Genomic DNA, 14853 nt, shown 5'->3' on the forward strand with positions numbered 1-14853 from the left:
AATATGACAGATGACAAAATATGACAGAATATGGAAGATTTGCGGCAAATTGGCCAAAATATTTGCCACAACTGTTAGCCAGAAGCCTGTTTTTTTTTCGTTAAAGGTAATTATGGGCAGTTTCGGAGTGGAACTAACTCCGACCACCATTTTTTGTTCAAGCTAGCGAAGGCAAAATTTCACATAATAGATGAGGAATTCAACAGTAACCACATCCCTACTTACAAAAAGGGATGAGAGCCAGTGGAGGACATGCAGCCACCTGTTCTTGTTCAGTTTCTGTATAGACCAACGCCCATTCCCCTTCCATCTCTCCATCATTTTTCAACCATTGCCTCTTTTAGAATCTTCAGACCGTAACACTACTAACAAGTGTAAACCATGAAAAAAGCACAAGACAATCTGCCTTGTATTTGTTGTCATGCCAACAGTAAGTTTCTTGCCCCAAATCCACTCTCTTCATAGTTCATAACATTGACAGTCAGTAAGGCTCATACACGGTCCTAAAGCACTCCCTCAGTCCCATGCGAAAACACCCATTCCAAAGGCTGTCCATTTCTCAAGGGTTCTTATCTTCCCTTTGTATCCCCCTATGTTTAACTAAGCTGTAGGGCTGGGGAGAGAGAGGGGGATGGGGGAAAGAAAGAGATGCATGGGTGGAGTTGTGTTTCTACAGTGACTCATTCTTAGCTACGGCTTAAACTCATTTGATTTAAACCCCTTTCAGACAAAGCCAGACGTGAGTGCACCTTAGACAAACGTCAAGAGCTTAGTTCTAGCCTAGGCAAGTTGAGTCAATTCAGTCTAAATTCAGGGCTCAATTCAATCTGCATCACAGAAGTTCAGTTTTACAGCGTGATTCAAATTTAAAGGAAATGTTCATGCTTTTTAGCCGAGACTGCATTCACGGTAAACGCTGCATATGTCGGCTCAATCTGATATTACCTTCACATTTCTATTGCTCAATCTGTAAAGCTTCAGCAACACAGATTGAATAGAGCCCTGAGTCTTTTGCATAAAGCATCATAAACATACTGTCACTGTGTGCTCCTCTCCGGCCTCTAGGTCACCAGGCTGCTCGTTTATGGTGCACACCTGTCACCAGCGTTACGCGCATAATGACACTCACCTGGACTCCATCACCTCCTTGATTACCTGCCCTTTATGTCACTCCCTTTTGTTTCTTCCCCAGTCGTCATTTTTTCTGTTTCTTGTTGGTGCGCTGTTTGTGTTTCCCGTTTTGTTCATTTATTTATTAAATGTATTCACTTCCTGAACTTGCTTCCCGACTCAGCGTACATCGTCACACATACACTCTTAGAATTTTTTTTTCAAAAATCTTTCTTCGGCTTTCCCCTTAGGATAACCCTTTTTGGTTCCAGGTAAAACCTTTTTTGGTTCCAGGTACAACTCTTTTGAGTTCCATGTAGAACCCACTGTGTAAAGGGTTCTACATGGAACTCAAAAGGCTCCTACCTAGATATTTTCTTTTCAAGAGTTTTGTGATAGCTGAGTTATACACACTTACAGACTGTGTTACTTCTTGTGGAAGTGAAGATATGAGAGCTGGGGTCATTCTTTGAAAACTACAGTGAAATTATTGCTCACCCTACAGCTTCTTATCAATATGTGTAAGGATAGGATATCTCCAGTTTTTAGCTGCACTGAAACACACAGAAACGGCACAGGGTTTCAATGCATTGTGAAATAAACGGACCCTCATTCAGTTTTATGCCCGACAGCTAAGGATATCTTTTGGGTTATTATTCCATTCATAGTAGCACCATAGCTACAGCAGCTGCCATATTCTTCAAACAGAGAGTTGTATTGTAGAGTTCAGATAGGTCAGCCACACCTTTTGCGACTGCTATATCACATACTTTTCATCAGCAAATATCACCTTATTGTCTTATCAATTTAGGATTGAGACTCGATATATATTCATAACAATCTCTACAGTATCTTTATGGCAGGAAAACAGACATTCTACACAGAAAAAAATGTTCCGGTCACCTCTGTAAACGTGAATGATTCATTCGGTGCAAGTGAAAACAGGCACCCAGACGTGAGCCTAAGTCACTTTGTTGATTTTTACAGGTTGCAAGCTCTGACGTGACACAGTACAATGGGTTGGTTGTTTAAGTGTCTGTGTGAGTCAGTGACCGCATTCTTCTGCTGCTCCAGACGATTCACCGGCCCGGTATCTGCCCGCTATGCCCACTTCTCACCAGCTGTGCCAAGGTCAGGTACTAGCAGCCGCCGGGTTGAGCAAGAGTAGAAAACGTCCATGAACCAGTGAGACTTCTAGAACCAGGGTTGATTCTATATTCTGTATTTGTTTTTAATCCAATGAATACAGAAGATTTACTGCAATTCAATGAATGAATTAATGCAAAATTACGTTGGAGATGTTTTGAATACAAAATTGCATTGGAGATGTTTCAATTTCTACTATAGATTAAAACTAATCTTACACTTCACAGCTTGCACAGCCTGCACAATGTCTAAAGTCAGCGACTTTATGATGTGTATACTGCTGTATGGATTGTTGGATTATTCTGCAACAAAGATTTGCGTGCAATTCTTCTTCATTTGCATTCAGTGAGTGGTTTCCTCTCGAATTTACTAACATCTCTCACATGTATGAAGAAAAAGTGAATGCATTCCCCTCCCCCTCCAACTCAGGCACAACCCTACTAGAGATTGTATGAGGTATGAGGCCCCATTCCCCTCCTTGCTCTCCCTGTTTCTCAGCAGCTGATACCAGATGTGGGGTGGGAGCGGGCCAGTGTCCAAGACTGATCTCACACACAGTCACAACCCCCTCTGAGGCTCTCTCTCTCTCATCATCCTTCAAGCCCTCATACACTCTACCTCAAACCGACCAAAAACAACATACTTTATCCGCACTGGGAGTATCAGTTCACTAACACAGAAGACACACACACACACACACACACACACACACACACACACACACACACACACACACACACACACACACACACACACACACACACACACACACACACACACACACACACACACACACACACACACACACACACACACACACTAGCAAACTAAACACTAACACACGCACACACACTAGCACACAACACTAACACACAGAGACACAGGACACGGCCCATGGGGCTGAAGGGGATGTTTGGAGTAGAAGGAGAACAATGGGCTGTGTACATGGGCCCCTAAAAGGTCCAGGCTGAGAGTATGGAAAACAATAGAGGTCTGGGTGTCTTCATACAGTCATGTTTTCAACCATATAAATGATGTTTCAATCAATAAAGGGCTCAATAGTAATTGACTGCATGCCAACACTTACTGGGTAGATTCAGTTCTTCTTTATAAAATCCATATTTTTGATATACAGTGTGTTCACATGTCTGAGATGCATTTCATCACTCGTTGACGAATAAGCAAAATGGTCATTGATTACCTATGTACCAATAGGTAACTTGGAATAAGCATTTAATGGTTTCACTATGTTTCATTTCTTTAATGAAGACACCCACAGTTTTAATGATAGATACAGTATGCTTAGCACTTATCCTGTAATAAGGTGTTTACTTTAGGTGTGGCAGGTAACACTTTACTTTAGCTTGGAAAAAAAGGGATACTTCAATGTTTCAACAATGTATACCTAACTACAGGCAAATAACAGAGCATGATATAGTTTGATAGACTGGCATAAAGTCCAGATAGACTGGCATATAGTAATTAAACAGTCTGTGTTTCCTTCTCTGGCAAACGTCCCCACCCCCCCACCCATTCCCCCCCCCCCACACACACACGCACCACACACACAGGCATTCCATTACAGTTTCCTCACAGGGGTGGAAACTGAACCCTGGTCCTTAAATTCAAACAGACTGTGGTGGTGCAAAGGCTGTTGGAGAGTGTTGTAAAGTCCCCCTCTCCTCCCCCGTCCGTTCCCTGTTCTCTCCTCCTCTCCTCTCCCACCTCCACGAGGCCCGCCCCAGGGCTCAGACTATATCAGGATCCAGCCTTCCTCTGTCCAACTCCACACTCCTGGAGGCTCCAGCTCTACAACAGTCCTCTCTCCTCTCTTCGCCACTCCACTGACCTACAGCAGCCGGCAAGTCAGCATGTCTTACTACTCATACAAGAGCTCCAGCGGCGGCGGCGGCGGCCCCATGAACTTCTCCGGCGGCTCCAACATCATGTCAAGCCGGGTGGGCTACGTGTCCAGCGCCCCCAAGGCCTTCAGCGTGTACGGAGGTGGTTCTGGTGGTGGCACTCGCATCTCCTCTTCCTCTGTCCGCTCAGTCTCCTCTGGGTACGGCGGCGGGGCCGGCTTCGGTGGTGGCTATGGATCCGGCGGTGGCGGCTTTGGATCCGGCGGTGGCGGCTTTGGATCCGGCGGTGGTGGCGGCTTCAACCTGTCCAGCGCCCTGGATGGCGGCGCCATCCACCTGAACGAGAAGGCCACCATGCAGAACCTGAACGACCGCCTGTCCACCTACCTGGATAAGGTGCGGTCCCTGGAGGAGGCCAACTCCAAGTTGGAGATTCAGATCAGAGAGTATTATGAGAAGAAGGGCCCTGCCGCCGAGAGAGACTACAGCAAATACTGGGACGTCATCAACGACCTGAAGGACAAGGTAGTGTGCAGACCTCGTCTGCTATGGGCTGATCAAATCCATCATTTCGTATCTTGCAGTGTTATGTAGGCAGTGCTGACAGGATACTAGGGAAAGTAAAATTGGCTTACAGTACTGTATGTAGGAATGAGGAACACAACATTTATAAAGTGTACTTCAGGATTGACTTATAGTTTTTAATCGGAGTCCAGAGGGTTAGAAAAGCAATGTGCTGTCACTGACCTTTATAGATTGAGATTTTTTTTAAAGATAGCTATTAATTAAACAAATGAAGCAAATGAATTACATCTCAAGCATGAAGGTGATAAGGTCATTCAGGGAGCTGATACAGATGGCTTTTTCTAGTAGATTGATGTTTAGGTTTTATGCTTTAACTCCTGGAATGTGTATTCAACAAGCTTTGGGACAGATGCAACAGCGTATCGAAATACTATCAGCTTCCAAGTTGACTAACTGCAACTCAACCATGGTGAACAATGAAAGTCTTTCATGTTTTATTTTAGATCAACGGTGCCACATGCAACAATGCCAACATCCTGCTGCAGATTGACAACTCTAAACTGGCTGCTGATGACTTCCAGACCAAGTTAGGGCACTTCCTCAATCAGCTCCATAGTCTCAATTATTACAACACTAGGTTATAAGAGGCAAACAAGCAAATAATCACTGAAAAGGTACATGTCTTATCTACAAATTTGGATTCAAATGTCTCATGATAACTTCCTCACTTTCTCCCGACCAATCAGGTTCGAGCATGAGCTGATGATGCGCCAGTCGGTGGAGGCTGACATCGCCAACCTGCGTCGCCTGCTGGACCAAACCACTCTGACCAAGGCCGACCTGGAGATGCAGATCGAGGGTCTGCAGGATGAGCTGGCCTACCTCAAGAAGAACCACATAGAGGTGTGGGGGCAATTCACTTTTTTCACATGTTTCCATTGCAGTGATGAGATGTTAGAGAGGAGAAAGTTAGTGGCGGGGATTGTTTTTTAAAAATTGGATAGAAAGTAAGAGGATGAGAGTGACTCCATTTCCCATAATTCCACAGGAGCTGGCAGCCATGCGTGCTCAACTCACTGGCACAGTGAACGTGGAGGTGGACGCAGCACCCCAGCAGGACATGGCCAGGATGATGGAGGAGATCCGCACCCAGTACGAGGGCATCATCGACAAACACCGCCGTGACCAGGAGGCATGGTTCACAGACAAGGTAACCGTCACCATGGTACACTTCACCAAAATCTCCCACACTAATCTTTTGTAATTACATCTTCAAAACCAAAATATGTAACTGACTGTCATTAACAGTAATCATTTTGAAGATTGTGGTCTAAATTCGTCAGGAGAGTGAGCTACAGCGGGATTAAAATGGCGGCCCTGGTTTGTTTGTGTTTCAGTCAGCCAACCTGTCCAAGGAGGTGGCCACCAGCACAGAGATCATCCAGACCACCAAAACGGAGATCAACGACCTGAGACGCACCATGCAGGGCCTGGAGATCGAGCTGCAGTCACAGCTCAGCATGGTGAGCGAGAATCACTAACGTCTGAAAACGGACCACAGTTTTTGGGGCCATAACTTACACAACTTTATGCCACTTTTGGCAACAGTTGATTCTCTTTCACCATTCTCTTTATCAATCCTCTGGAGTCTAGTTCCTCTCTTTCAACAGAGGGAAAGAGCGAGATAGACGCGGTTGAAAGGGATTGAGATAAAAGGGAGGGAAGAAGGGGGAGGACTTGGAGAGAGATGGGGTAGGAGAGGGGAAATGGGAGAGCAGTGGAAAAAGGTTACAAGTGGGGGATTAGCGGACACGGGGGAGGTTAGGGTTATGCAGAGGTTTTTCGCTTTTTACGGGCATCTGCACCCTCTCTGGAAGACAGCTTGAGTATGAGTGTGTCCAAAGGAATGCAGAGGTGACAGAGCCAGAGCCTAACTCCCATGGAAACTTAGCTGGGGCTTATCAAACTCAGTAAATCTATCTCAATCCATCCCGCTGCAGTAACAAGGCTACATTCCATGTTGGTCTAAAGCACAGGAGGTTGGTGGCACCTTAATTGGGGAGGATTGGCTCGTGGTAATGGCTGGAGCAGAATCAGTGGAAAGGTATCAAACACATGGTTTCTTTGTGTTTGAAGCCATTGTATTCGCTCCGTTCCAGCCATTATGATGAGCCGTCATCACCAAAGCAGCCTCCACTAAAGGCCATTTAAAGGAAATAAACATCTGCTGCGATTCCTTTTTATTTTTGGGGAATACATAGAACTCAGTATCTCATTTAAAATAAGCACCCCAAGAAGTGACCCTGCTGTGCTTAGTGGCGCCAGGCATATTTGTGTTAATCAACATAGTCTTGATATGGTGTATTAGAAGAAGTTTGTTGACATTTGCTTATCTAAGTTGATGAAGTGCAATAACTATGGCTGGTTTGAGGTTTATTTTCATTATTTCTATACATTCATTTCCTGTTACTCTCTATCGCCACACAGAAAGCAGCTATGGAGAACACACTGAGAGAGACAGATGGCCGCTACAGCGCCATGCTCTCGGGCTACCAGAACCAGATCGACATGCTGGAACAGGAGCTAAACAGGGTGCGCCAGAGCATCGAGACGCAGGGCCATGATTACAAGATGCTGCTGGACATCAAGTCCCGTCTGGAGCAGGAGATCGCCACCTACAGGGGCCTCCTGGAAGGGGAGGAGTCCAGGTAAACCCTGCAAATCTATTGGAAATGCCCATAAACGTCCACACATTTAACACGGCCCAAATAATCATATTAGTCATTGTTATTATTATTAGTATTTCAGACAGATACGAAATAGCTATACTCTCTAACACATTTTTTTCCATTTCTTTTCACCGTCCGTCTTTTCAGAACTGGTGGCTCAGGTAAATAACATCTATTTTATATAATAGCTTTATAATGATAATATATGATGGTTGTAATAGTAGGTTATCAGCATGTAGTAACTCATTTTCTTTCTGCAGGGGGATCGAAAACCACAGTTACAACCTCAACAGTGCGCTCTTCCAGCTAGATGTCCATCTCTACTGGCAGTGCATAAGATTATCAGAAACACACCCACACCTGCAAACGCCACACATTGTTACAACTAAAGAGGAGAGCTGTCAAATAAAATACCTGAGGAGTACTGTTAACACTGCAATGCCTCTCATCCTGATAGGTCAATTATATACCTGTTTTTAAGATATCCGCCAATCATAGGAAGCCTTACTGGAGTTCCAGGAAGTGGAATTAGGATGAGAAAGTAGGAATAATGAACAACATTTGCTATCAGAGTGTGTGTGACCATCCTGTTTCTGAAAATAAATGTTCTGGTGAATATGAATCGCTATTTTCTGTGGCTGAAATTATTTCAATAAAGGTAGACAGCTTTTGGAAAAGTTGACTATCATGCTATTATAAGCCTGTATTGTCCCCCCCCCCCCCATCTGTTGCCTGTAGCCATTCAAAAGCATGACAACCACATAATACTCTCAGGGCTCTGTGTTAGATATAACAGTGGGGTTGTCAGGAGGTTGTCAGGATGTTGTGGACAATGGCTGAAAACTCAACTGTGGAAAACAGAATGTGAGAGACATTGAAGGTTACTGAAGGTCTTGTGTGCCTTGCAGCTTATGTACTCAAACACCATGGAATGGAGAAAGGAGCAGGGAGCAGGATCCGTGACCACAGAACGGAGAATATGACCCTGGGTGGGGTAAAATGACTCCTCAAAGCGAGTCGGGATGACTAATCTATGCCCTCACACATACTTTAGCATTTTGACACAGTGTCACAACATGCAGAGTTTCTTACTCACCAAGTGGCAGTGTTGCCTAGAGACAAGTGGAAAAACATTGACTGAGGAGGTAAATACTGACCGGCTGAACAAAGAAAGTCTGTTGACAGGGGTGGTATCTGTTTTGCACTTTGCTCTCGGTGGAACTCTGATTGAGTAGAGTGGAACTAATCAGAGGTGTTGGGTACAGGAGTGAGGGAAGGGGGGACACAAGAGGTGTGTACTTGTCTGTTTCTATGTGAACACACTTTTTCATGTTTATGTTTGACAGGTGTATCTATCTATGCTGTGCATGAATGAGAATTGCAGAAGTTCTCTAGTGGAATACTGAGATGACTAATGCTGATATTGGAGCAGAATCAAAAGGATATTTAGAAACTGCAGTTCCTGCAAATGAACCAAGGGGACCATGTTTGCAATACGCAATCACTCACAGACACACGCATACACACATCCTTGCAGAAAACACACCACATATGCACACACACACAAAATACATAGTCAGGCCGGTTTCTAAATAAAGTCCTTTTAAATGGCTGTTCTTGTAATGTGGGTCGTCTAAAGGGGACCAAGGCGCAGTGTGTAGAGTGCTCATATTTACTTTATTCATGAAACACGTAACAAAAACGACCACCAACAGTTCCGTCAAGTAACACATACAAAATGGAAAACAACTACCCACAAAACTCCATAGACAAACCCCAACTTAAATTTGATCTCCAATTAGAGGTAACGAGGACCAGCTGCCTTCAATTGGAGATCAACCCCAAACAACCCCAACATAGAAATAGAAAAATTAGAACTAAACATAGAAATAGAAAACAAAGAAAAACACAAAACACCCCCTGTCACGCCCTGACCTACTCTACTATAGAAAATGACATCTCACTAGGGTCAGGACGTGACAGTTCTTGTTATTGCTATTGTTGTTGTATTGGTGAGTCTGCTGTCGTCTTCTCCCCCGACACACACACACACACACACACACACACACACACACTGTTCTTGCTTGTAGAATGGGGTGAGCTCATAGAAGTGCTGGATAACCACCTAGTTTACATTGTGGTCAAAATAAATGTTTCACTGCTGTCATCATATGTCATCTTTTCCTGTTGTATACACAGATTGTTAAAACACTGCAATTGCTGCCTTGATTACAGAACCCAAGGCTTGAGTTGGTGGGGGAGTAAAATCAGCTTTCGGTGACATTGTTTATAGCTGTGAAACTGCAACCACAATTTGTTTGTTTTGATCACCTGGCAGATTACCTGTAACTGATGTGGTTGGTATTTTCTATTGACATTTGAAATGTTTATCAGTTCTGGAGCATTTCCTTGTCAATCAACACAATACAATACATCGTATTCATGGCTTGGACTGTAATAACATCTCATTTAATTTAATTTAAAGGAATAATTATCACATCCCACTGGGCACAGACGTCAGTTCAATGTCCAGTTTTAATTTAGATTTTGTTGTCAATTAACATGAATTCAACTTGAAATCAACCAAAAATGTCACCCTGTTATTGGATTTAGGTAAACAAAAATACTAAATTCCATTACGTTCATGACCTTTCGCAAATCCAATCAGTTTTCCATGTTGATTCAACGTCATCACATTTAATTTGTTGGTTGAAATGACGTGGAAACAACGTTGATTCAACCAGTTTTTGCCCAGTACAATTTCTGTTCATGATACTTTGATCATACATATTAGAGGAATCATGAAACACACTTGTTTGAAATATCCCTAGAAGAAACTGTGCTTTCTTGTTACAGTACAGTAGTGAGACAAAGTTCAGCTTAGTATCAAAAGTGAGCTGAACACATTCTCCTCCTCATCCCAAGAAGTCTGTAGAAACTAGCTTGGGACTTCAGTAACTATCTGTGAAAGTCAAAACAACGACTGGAATGCAGGTCTCAGTGGGACTGGAGCACCTCCAAGGGCAATGCGAGATAGCCAAGCACTAACTGGATGTGAATTTTCAACCCACAGCGCGGCTCTGACTTGGGACTGCACACAGTGCCATGGGATCCAACACTAAATCTGTCAGTGCTAGCATTCCTATTGTGTCGTTAAGACAGACAGCCACTGACATCACACCACGTCTCTCTCCTCGCTTATCATGGGCTGATTCATCATACGATCATAAAAAATGTGCCGCAATAACTGTCATGACAAGGGAGCAGTTTGTTTCAGAACTATTATGAAGGGATGTTGTTGCGGTGGAGAAAGTTGACAGCACATCAGGAATGGTGGCTGGTAAGGGGCCAGCCAGTTGGCTTAGGCAACAGTTAGACTGGTTCTCAGTGTCAACCACACCCTGTTCGTATCAGCTATATGCTACAGACAGTAGCTACTACACTGCTGTGAGATATACGTGGGGTCAAGAAAGACATAACAATCACAGCTCACCGTCATTTAGCTAGCCGCCGTGATTACACACAGCGGCTGTACAAATAGTGGAAGGAAGACACATTATGACATCCTTAATCAAATAAGATAATGAATCTCTTTTGGTGGCGAGATAATCAGAAAGCGTAGCCATCCAGGATATTTATTCATCATTCTGTTTTTGCATTGACATGTAATGTTCCCTTGACCAAGGAACGTATCCCCCCTAAACTGCTCACTGGGCACTGCACAGTGGATGCCCTCTGCTCCAGGCTCTACAATACTTATGTGTGTGTGTGTGTGTGTGTGTGTGTGTGTGTGTGTGTGTGTGTGTGTGTGTATCGGAGGGCATGGGGAAAAAAGCAGAAGACAAATGTCCATCTCATCTGGACTAATACAGTAAGTCGTAAACAGGTGTGACATACAGATAAGCATGTAACAAAATGGAAGATAAGTATACAGTAGTCTTGATTTGTTCTTCATTAATATGTCTGTTATAGTTAGTGGAATGTTATTTGCCTTCATATGCCCATAAACAGGCATTCTCCACAGGGAACCGCACTGTGTACACAGTGCAACATACTTGTCACAAAATAAACATTGTTATTTGGTTGGTTCAACCAAATGTGGTACAAATAATCGTAGGCCTATATTGCTAGTTACCTAACAGTGATGTAGCGACAGTATTGAATAACACTGCTACAGTAACTGGCAGAAAGGAGTGTGAGCTGTGAGGCACATTTTCCAACCAAGTTGGCACTGCATGTGAAAGTATGACTCAATTTTTCCAAACTTTGAATGCTTTTGTAAAAGTCCAGTGCACTTACCGACCAGTGGGACTTTGACCAACTAGCTACTTTTCTATGGTGTGCTTTCATTCTGGCATGTTTACAATATCATAAATCACTGGTGTTGGTCTTTGTGACTAACACATTCACTGATTCAGAACAGGATTTTAGTGTACCATGGTGGTACCACAGTGACATCCAGTGTTTGATTCTCTCCATTACAATGGGTGTGAGCCATAGAGAGTGAAAGAGAGGACACACTATCTTTGTGGCAAGTGCGCCCTCTATCCATCTCTATGCCTCACACTAATTGTATTGAGTTCAAGGTGATTTACCAAAGTGGATGGTGTCCTCTAGTGGAAGAATAGTGTCATTGCGCTTCTATAGGCTGCATTATGATTCTATGATTCTATCCTATAATCCTAGGTCTAGTCAAAACATTTAGACTAGAATAAATGCTGTCCTAGTTGAAATGACCATATGCCAATATACATGCACCTCAGTACTTCAATCCAGTGATGGAAGGTATCGCTGTACTCCTAATTATCCCACAACAATTTACGGCAAATCCAGGATATAAATACTGCTACTTTTTTATTAAAACTGCCTTTTTGGTTCTCATGCTTGGTAGCTAACGGGTCATTCTTGAATTGGGGTAGCATTTGGGCATGGCATTTTAGGCAAAGTTCCCATTCCACCATGCTGAATTCTCTGAAAATATACCATATCTCACCATTTCTCCCTCACTGTCTTTTACAAACATCTAAACACAACTCAAATATGAATGAATACGATTGTAGACTGAATGAATGACTGAATCATGTAGATTGTGGCCGAAAGGCTGCTGTCTAACTTTATGGCACACTGGGAGGTCCATAGTAAAAGCACTGATGGGAGTCTGACCACTACCAACTTTTACAGATGCACAATCGAGAGCATCCTGTCGGGCTGTATCACCGCCTGGTACGGCAGCTGCTCCGCCCATAACCGGAAGACTCTCCAGAGGGTAGTGAGGTCTGCACAACGCATCACCGGGTGCAAACTACCTGCCCTCCAGGACACCTACACCACCCGATGTCACAGGAAGGCCAAAAGATCCTCAAGGACAGCAACCACACGAGCCACTGCCTGTTCACCCCGCTATCATCCAGAAGGCGAGGTCAGTACAGGTGCATCAAAGCTGGAACCGAGAGAATGAAAAACAGCTTCTATCTCAAGGCAATTAGACTGTTAAACAGCCATCACTAACATTGAGTGGCTGCTGCCAACATACTGACTCTACTCAAGCCACTTTAATAATGGGAAAATTTATGTAATCAATGTATCACTTGCCACTTTATATTATTTATACTAGATAATGTTTACATAACCTACATTACTCATCTCATATGTATATACTGTACTCTATACCATCTACTGCATCTTGCCATCCTGATGTAATGTATCACTAGCCACCTTAAACAATGCTGCTTTATATATTTTCATACCCTACAATACTCATCTCATATGTATATACTGTACTCCATACCATCTATTACATCTTGCCTATGCCGTTCGGCCATCACTCATTTATATATTTTTATGTACATATTCGTATTCATTCCTTTACACTTGTGTGTATAAGGTAGTTGTTGTGGAATTGGTAGATTACTTGTTAGATATTACTGCATGGTCGGAACTAGGAACTAGAAGCACAAGCATTTCGCTACACTTGCATTAACACCTGCTAACCATGTGTATGTGACAAATAACATTTGATTTGATTTGATTTCCCAGCAAACAGGGTGTCAAAAAGGTGGGAGCTTTCCTTAGCTCACCAGCCTATCAAGCATGTAGAAGAATAGCAAGAACAACTTATAACCAATACTGACCCTCATGTGGGACTTCCATCGGTGCCATCAGAGCATACATGTCTGTCACGAACAGCTGTGGACCGGTTATGGATCGCATGGATTAGTAGCAACATTGCTGCGAAGCTTTGACATACAAACCATCGGACCGTCAGACAGTACTACTGCAAGCCTGAAGTCAACAGCTAAGATTGCTCTCTCTCTCTCTCCCCTCTATCGTTCCAGTGCTTTACACTGCAGCAGACGTTCTATTTTTCAAATGCACTTCCCGTTGATGTTCATTAGTGCTGGACTATTATTGCCCTGCCAGAAGTATTTGGGTTGACATTTTAGTTAAAAGGGAGGTTGCTTGCAAGTTGTGTATTGTTAGCTGAACTGTATTGAGCTGGTGTGTACTAATGACATGTGGCCGAGAAGATTGTGGACATTTTAAGGCCTTTGTTTTGTCTATGAATTTTTTTGTCTATACATTTTTTTATTTATACAGGTTTTTTCTCATTGAGATAACGTCTCTTTTCCAAGAGAGACCTGGTCCAATAGCAGCAGGGGGGACAACGTTTCAGACAAAACAACTTACATACACTAAAACAACATTAAACACAACTAGAAACACACATACAGTACAACAATTACATATTACATTAAAAACACAAACATCTTGACTAAAAACAGCTGGCCTAAAAACATTTACACTCTTCTATGATATATACATCAATCAAGTGTTTAAACTCCACCAACGAAACTAGATCGTCACATTTTAAAATGTTCAGGAGAGAATTCCAGGAACACGGTGCTAAGTAACTAAAACTATTTCTACCATGACCTGTTCTAATTTTTGGTACTGTTAGAAGCAAATCAGAATGGGACCGTAACTGATACTTATTTACTGACCTAACTAAAAAAGAACAGAGATAAAATGGCATTTTACCCAATATGTCCTTATAAATCAGTGTATACCAGTGTTTAAGCCTACGCTAGGTCAATGACGACCAGCCAACAGCACTGTAGAGATCACAATGATGTGTTAGACGTTTCTGATTTGTAATGAACCAGAGGACTGCATGATACACTGAATCAAGTGCTCTCAGGGTAGTGGCTGAGGCCTGCATATATATAACATCACTAAAATCTAAAACCGACAGTAATGTACATCGTACCAGCTCCTTCCTGGCCTCAAAAGAAAAACAAGCCTTATGCCGGTAATAAAATCCTATTTTCAGCTCGAGCTTCCTTATCAAGTTCTTTACATGCACAGTGAAGCTCAGCTTATCATCAACCCACACACCAAAATATTTGTACACTTTAACTTGCTCTATAGTATGTCCAGCCAATGTAGCAATGATATGATTTGTAACATGCCTGGCATTTGAA

The 14853-nt window shown here is 43.0% G+C and overlaps 1 protein-coding gene and 1 long non-coding RNA gene across 2 annotated transcripts; both read left to right on the forward strand.

Annotated features, from left to right (window-relative positions):
- Positions 1-3929: 3929 nt before the first annotated feature.
- On the forward strand, positions 3930-7994 carry LOC115178833 (keratin, type I cytoskeletal 13). Its single transcript, XM_029740186.1, has 8 exons — positions 3930-4643; positions 5147-5229; positions 5390-5546; positions 5692-5853; positions 6041-6166; positions 7131-7351; positions 7520-7533; positions 7633-7994. The coding sequence occupies exons 1-8, from the start codon at positions 4128-4130 to the stop codon at positions 7680-7682; spliced, it is 1329 nt and encodes a 442-aa protein (XP_029596046.1). The 5' UTR covers positions 3930-4127; the 3' UTR covers positions 7683-7994.
- Positions 7995-12758: 4764 nt separating this feature from the next.
- LOC115178835 (uncharacterized) lies at positions 12759-13964 on the forward strand. Its single transcript, XR_003872703.1, has 2 exons — positions 12759-12791; positions 13409-13964. It is a non-coding gene; the product is annotated as an uncharacterized LOC115178835 (long non-coding RNA).
- Positions 13965-14853: the final 889 nt, after the last annotated feature.

This window comes from Salmo trutta, chromosome 38 (genome assembly GCF_901001165.1).
Source record: "Salmo trutta chromosome 38, fSalTru1.1, whole genome shotgun sequence".
NCBI classification, from domain to species: domain Eukaryota; kingdom Metazoa; phylum Chordata; class Actinopteri; order Salmoniformes; family Salmonidae; genus Salmo; species Salmo trutta.

What these genes read in the sequence shown, in the direction of transcription:
- LOC115178833 (XM_029740186.1), top strand. Translation starts at nt 4,128, where the DNA reads ATGTCTTACTACTCATACAAGAGCTCCAGCGGCGGCGGCGGCGGCCCC. An exon ending in GCTGATGACTTCCAGACCAA is followed by an intron (nt 5,230 to 5,389) that starts GTTAGGGCACTT and finishes CCGACCAATCAG; the next exon opens with GTTCGAGCATGAGCTGATGA. An exon ending in TCAAGAAGAACCACATAGAG is followed by an intron (nt 5,547 to 5,691) that starts GTGTGGGGGCAA and finishes ATAATTCCACAG; the next exon opens with GAGCTGGCAGCCATGCGTGC.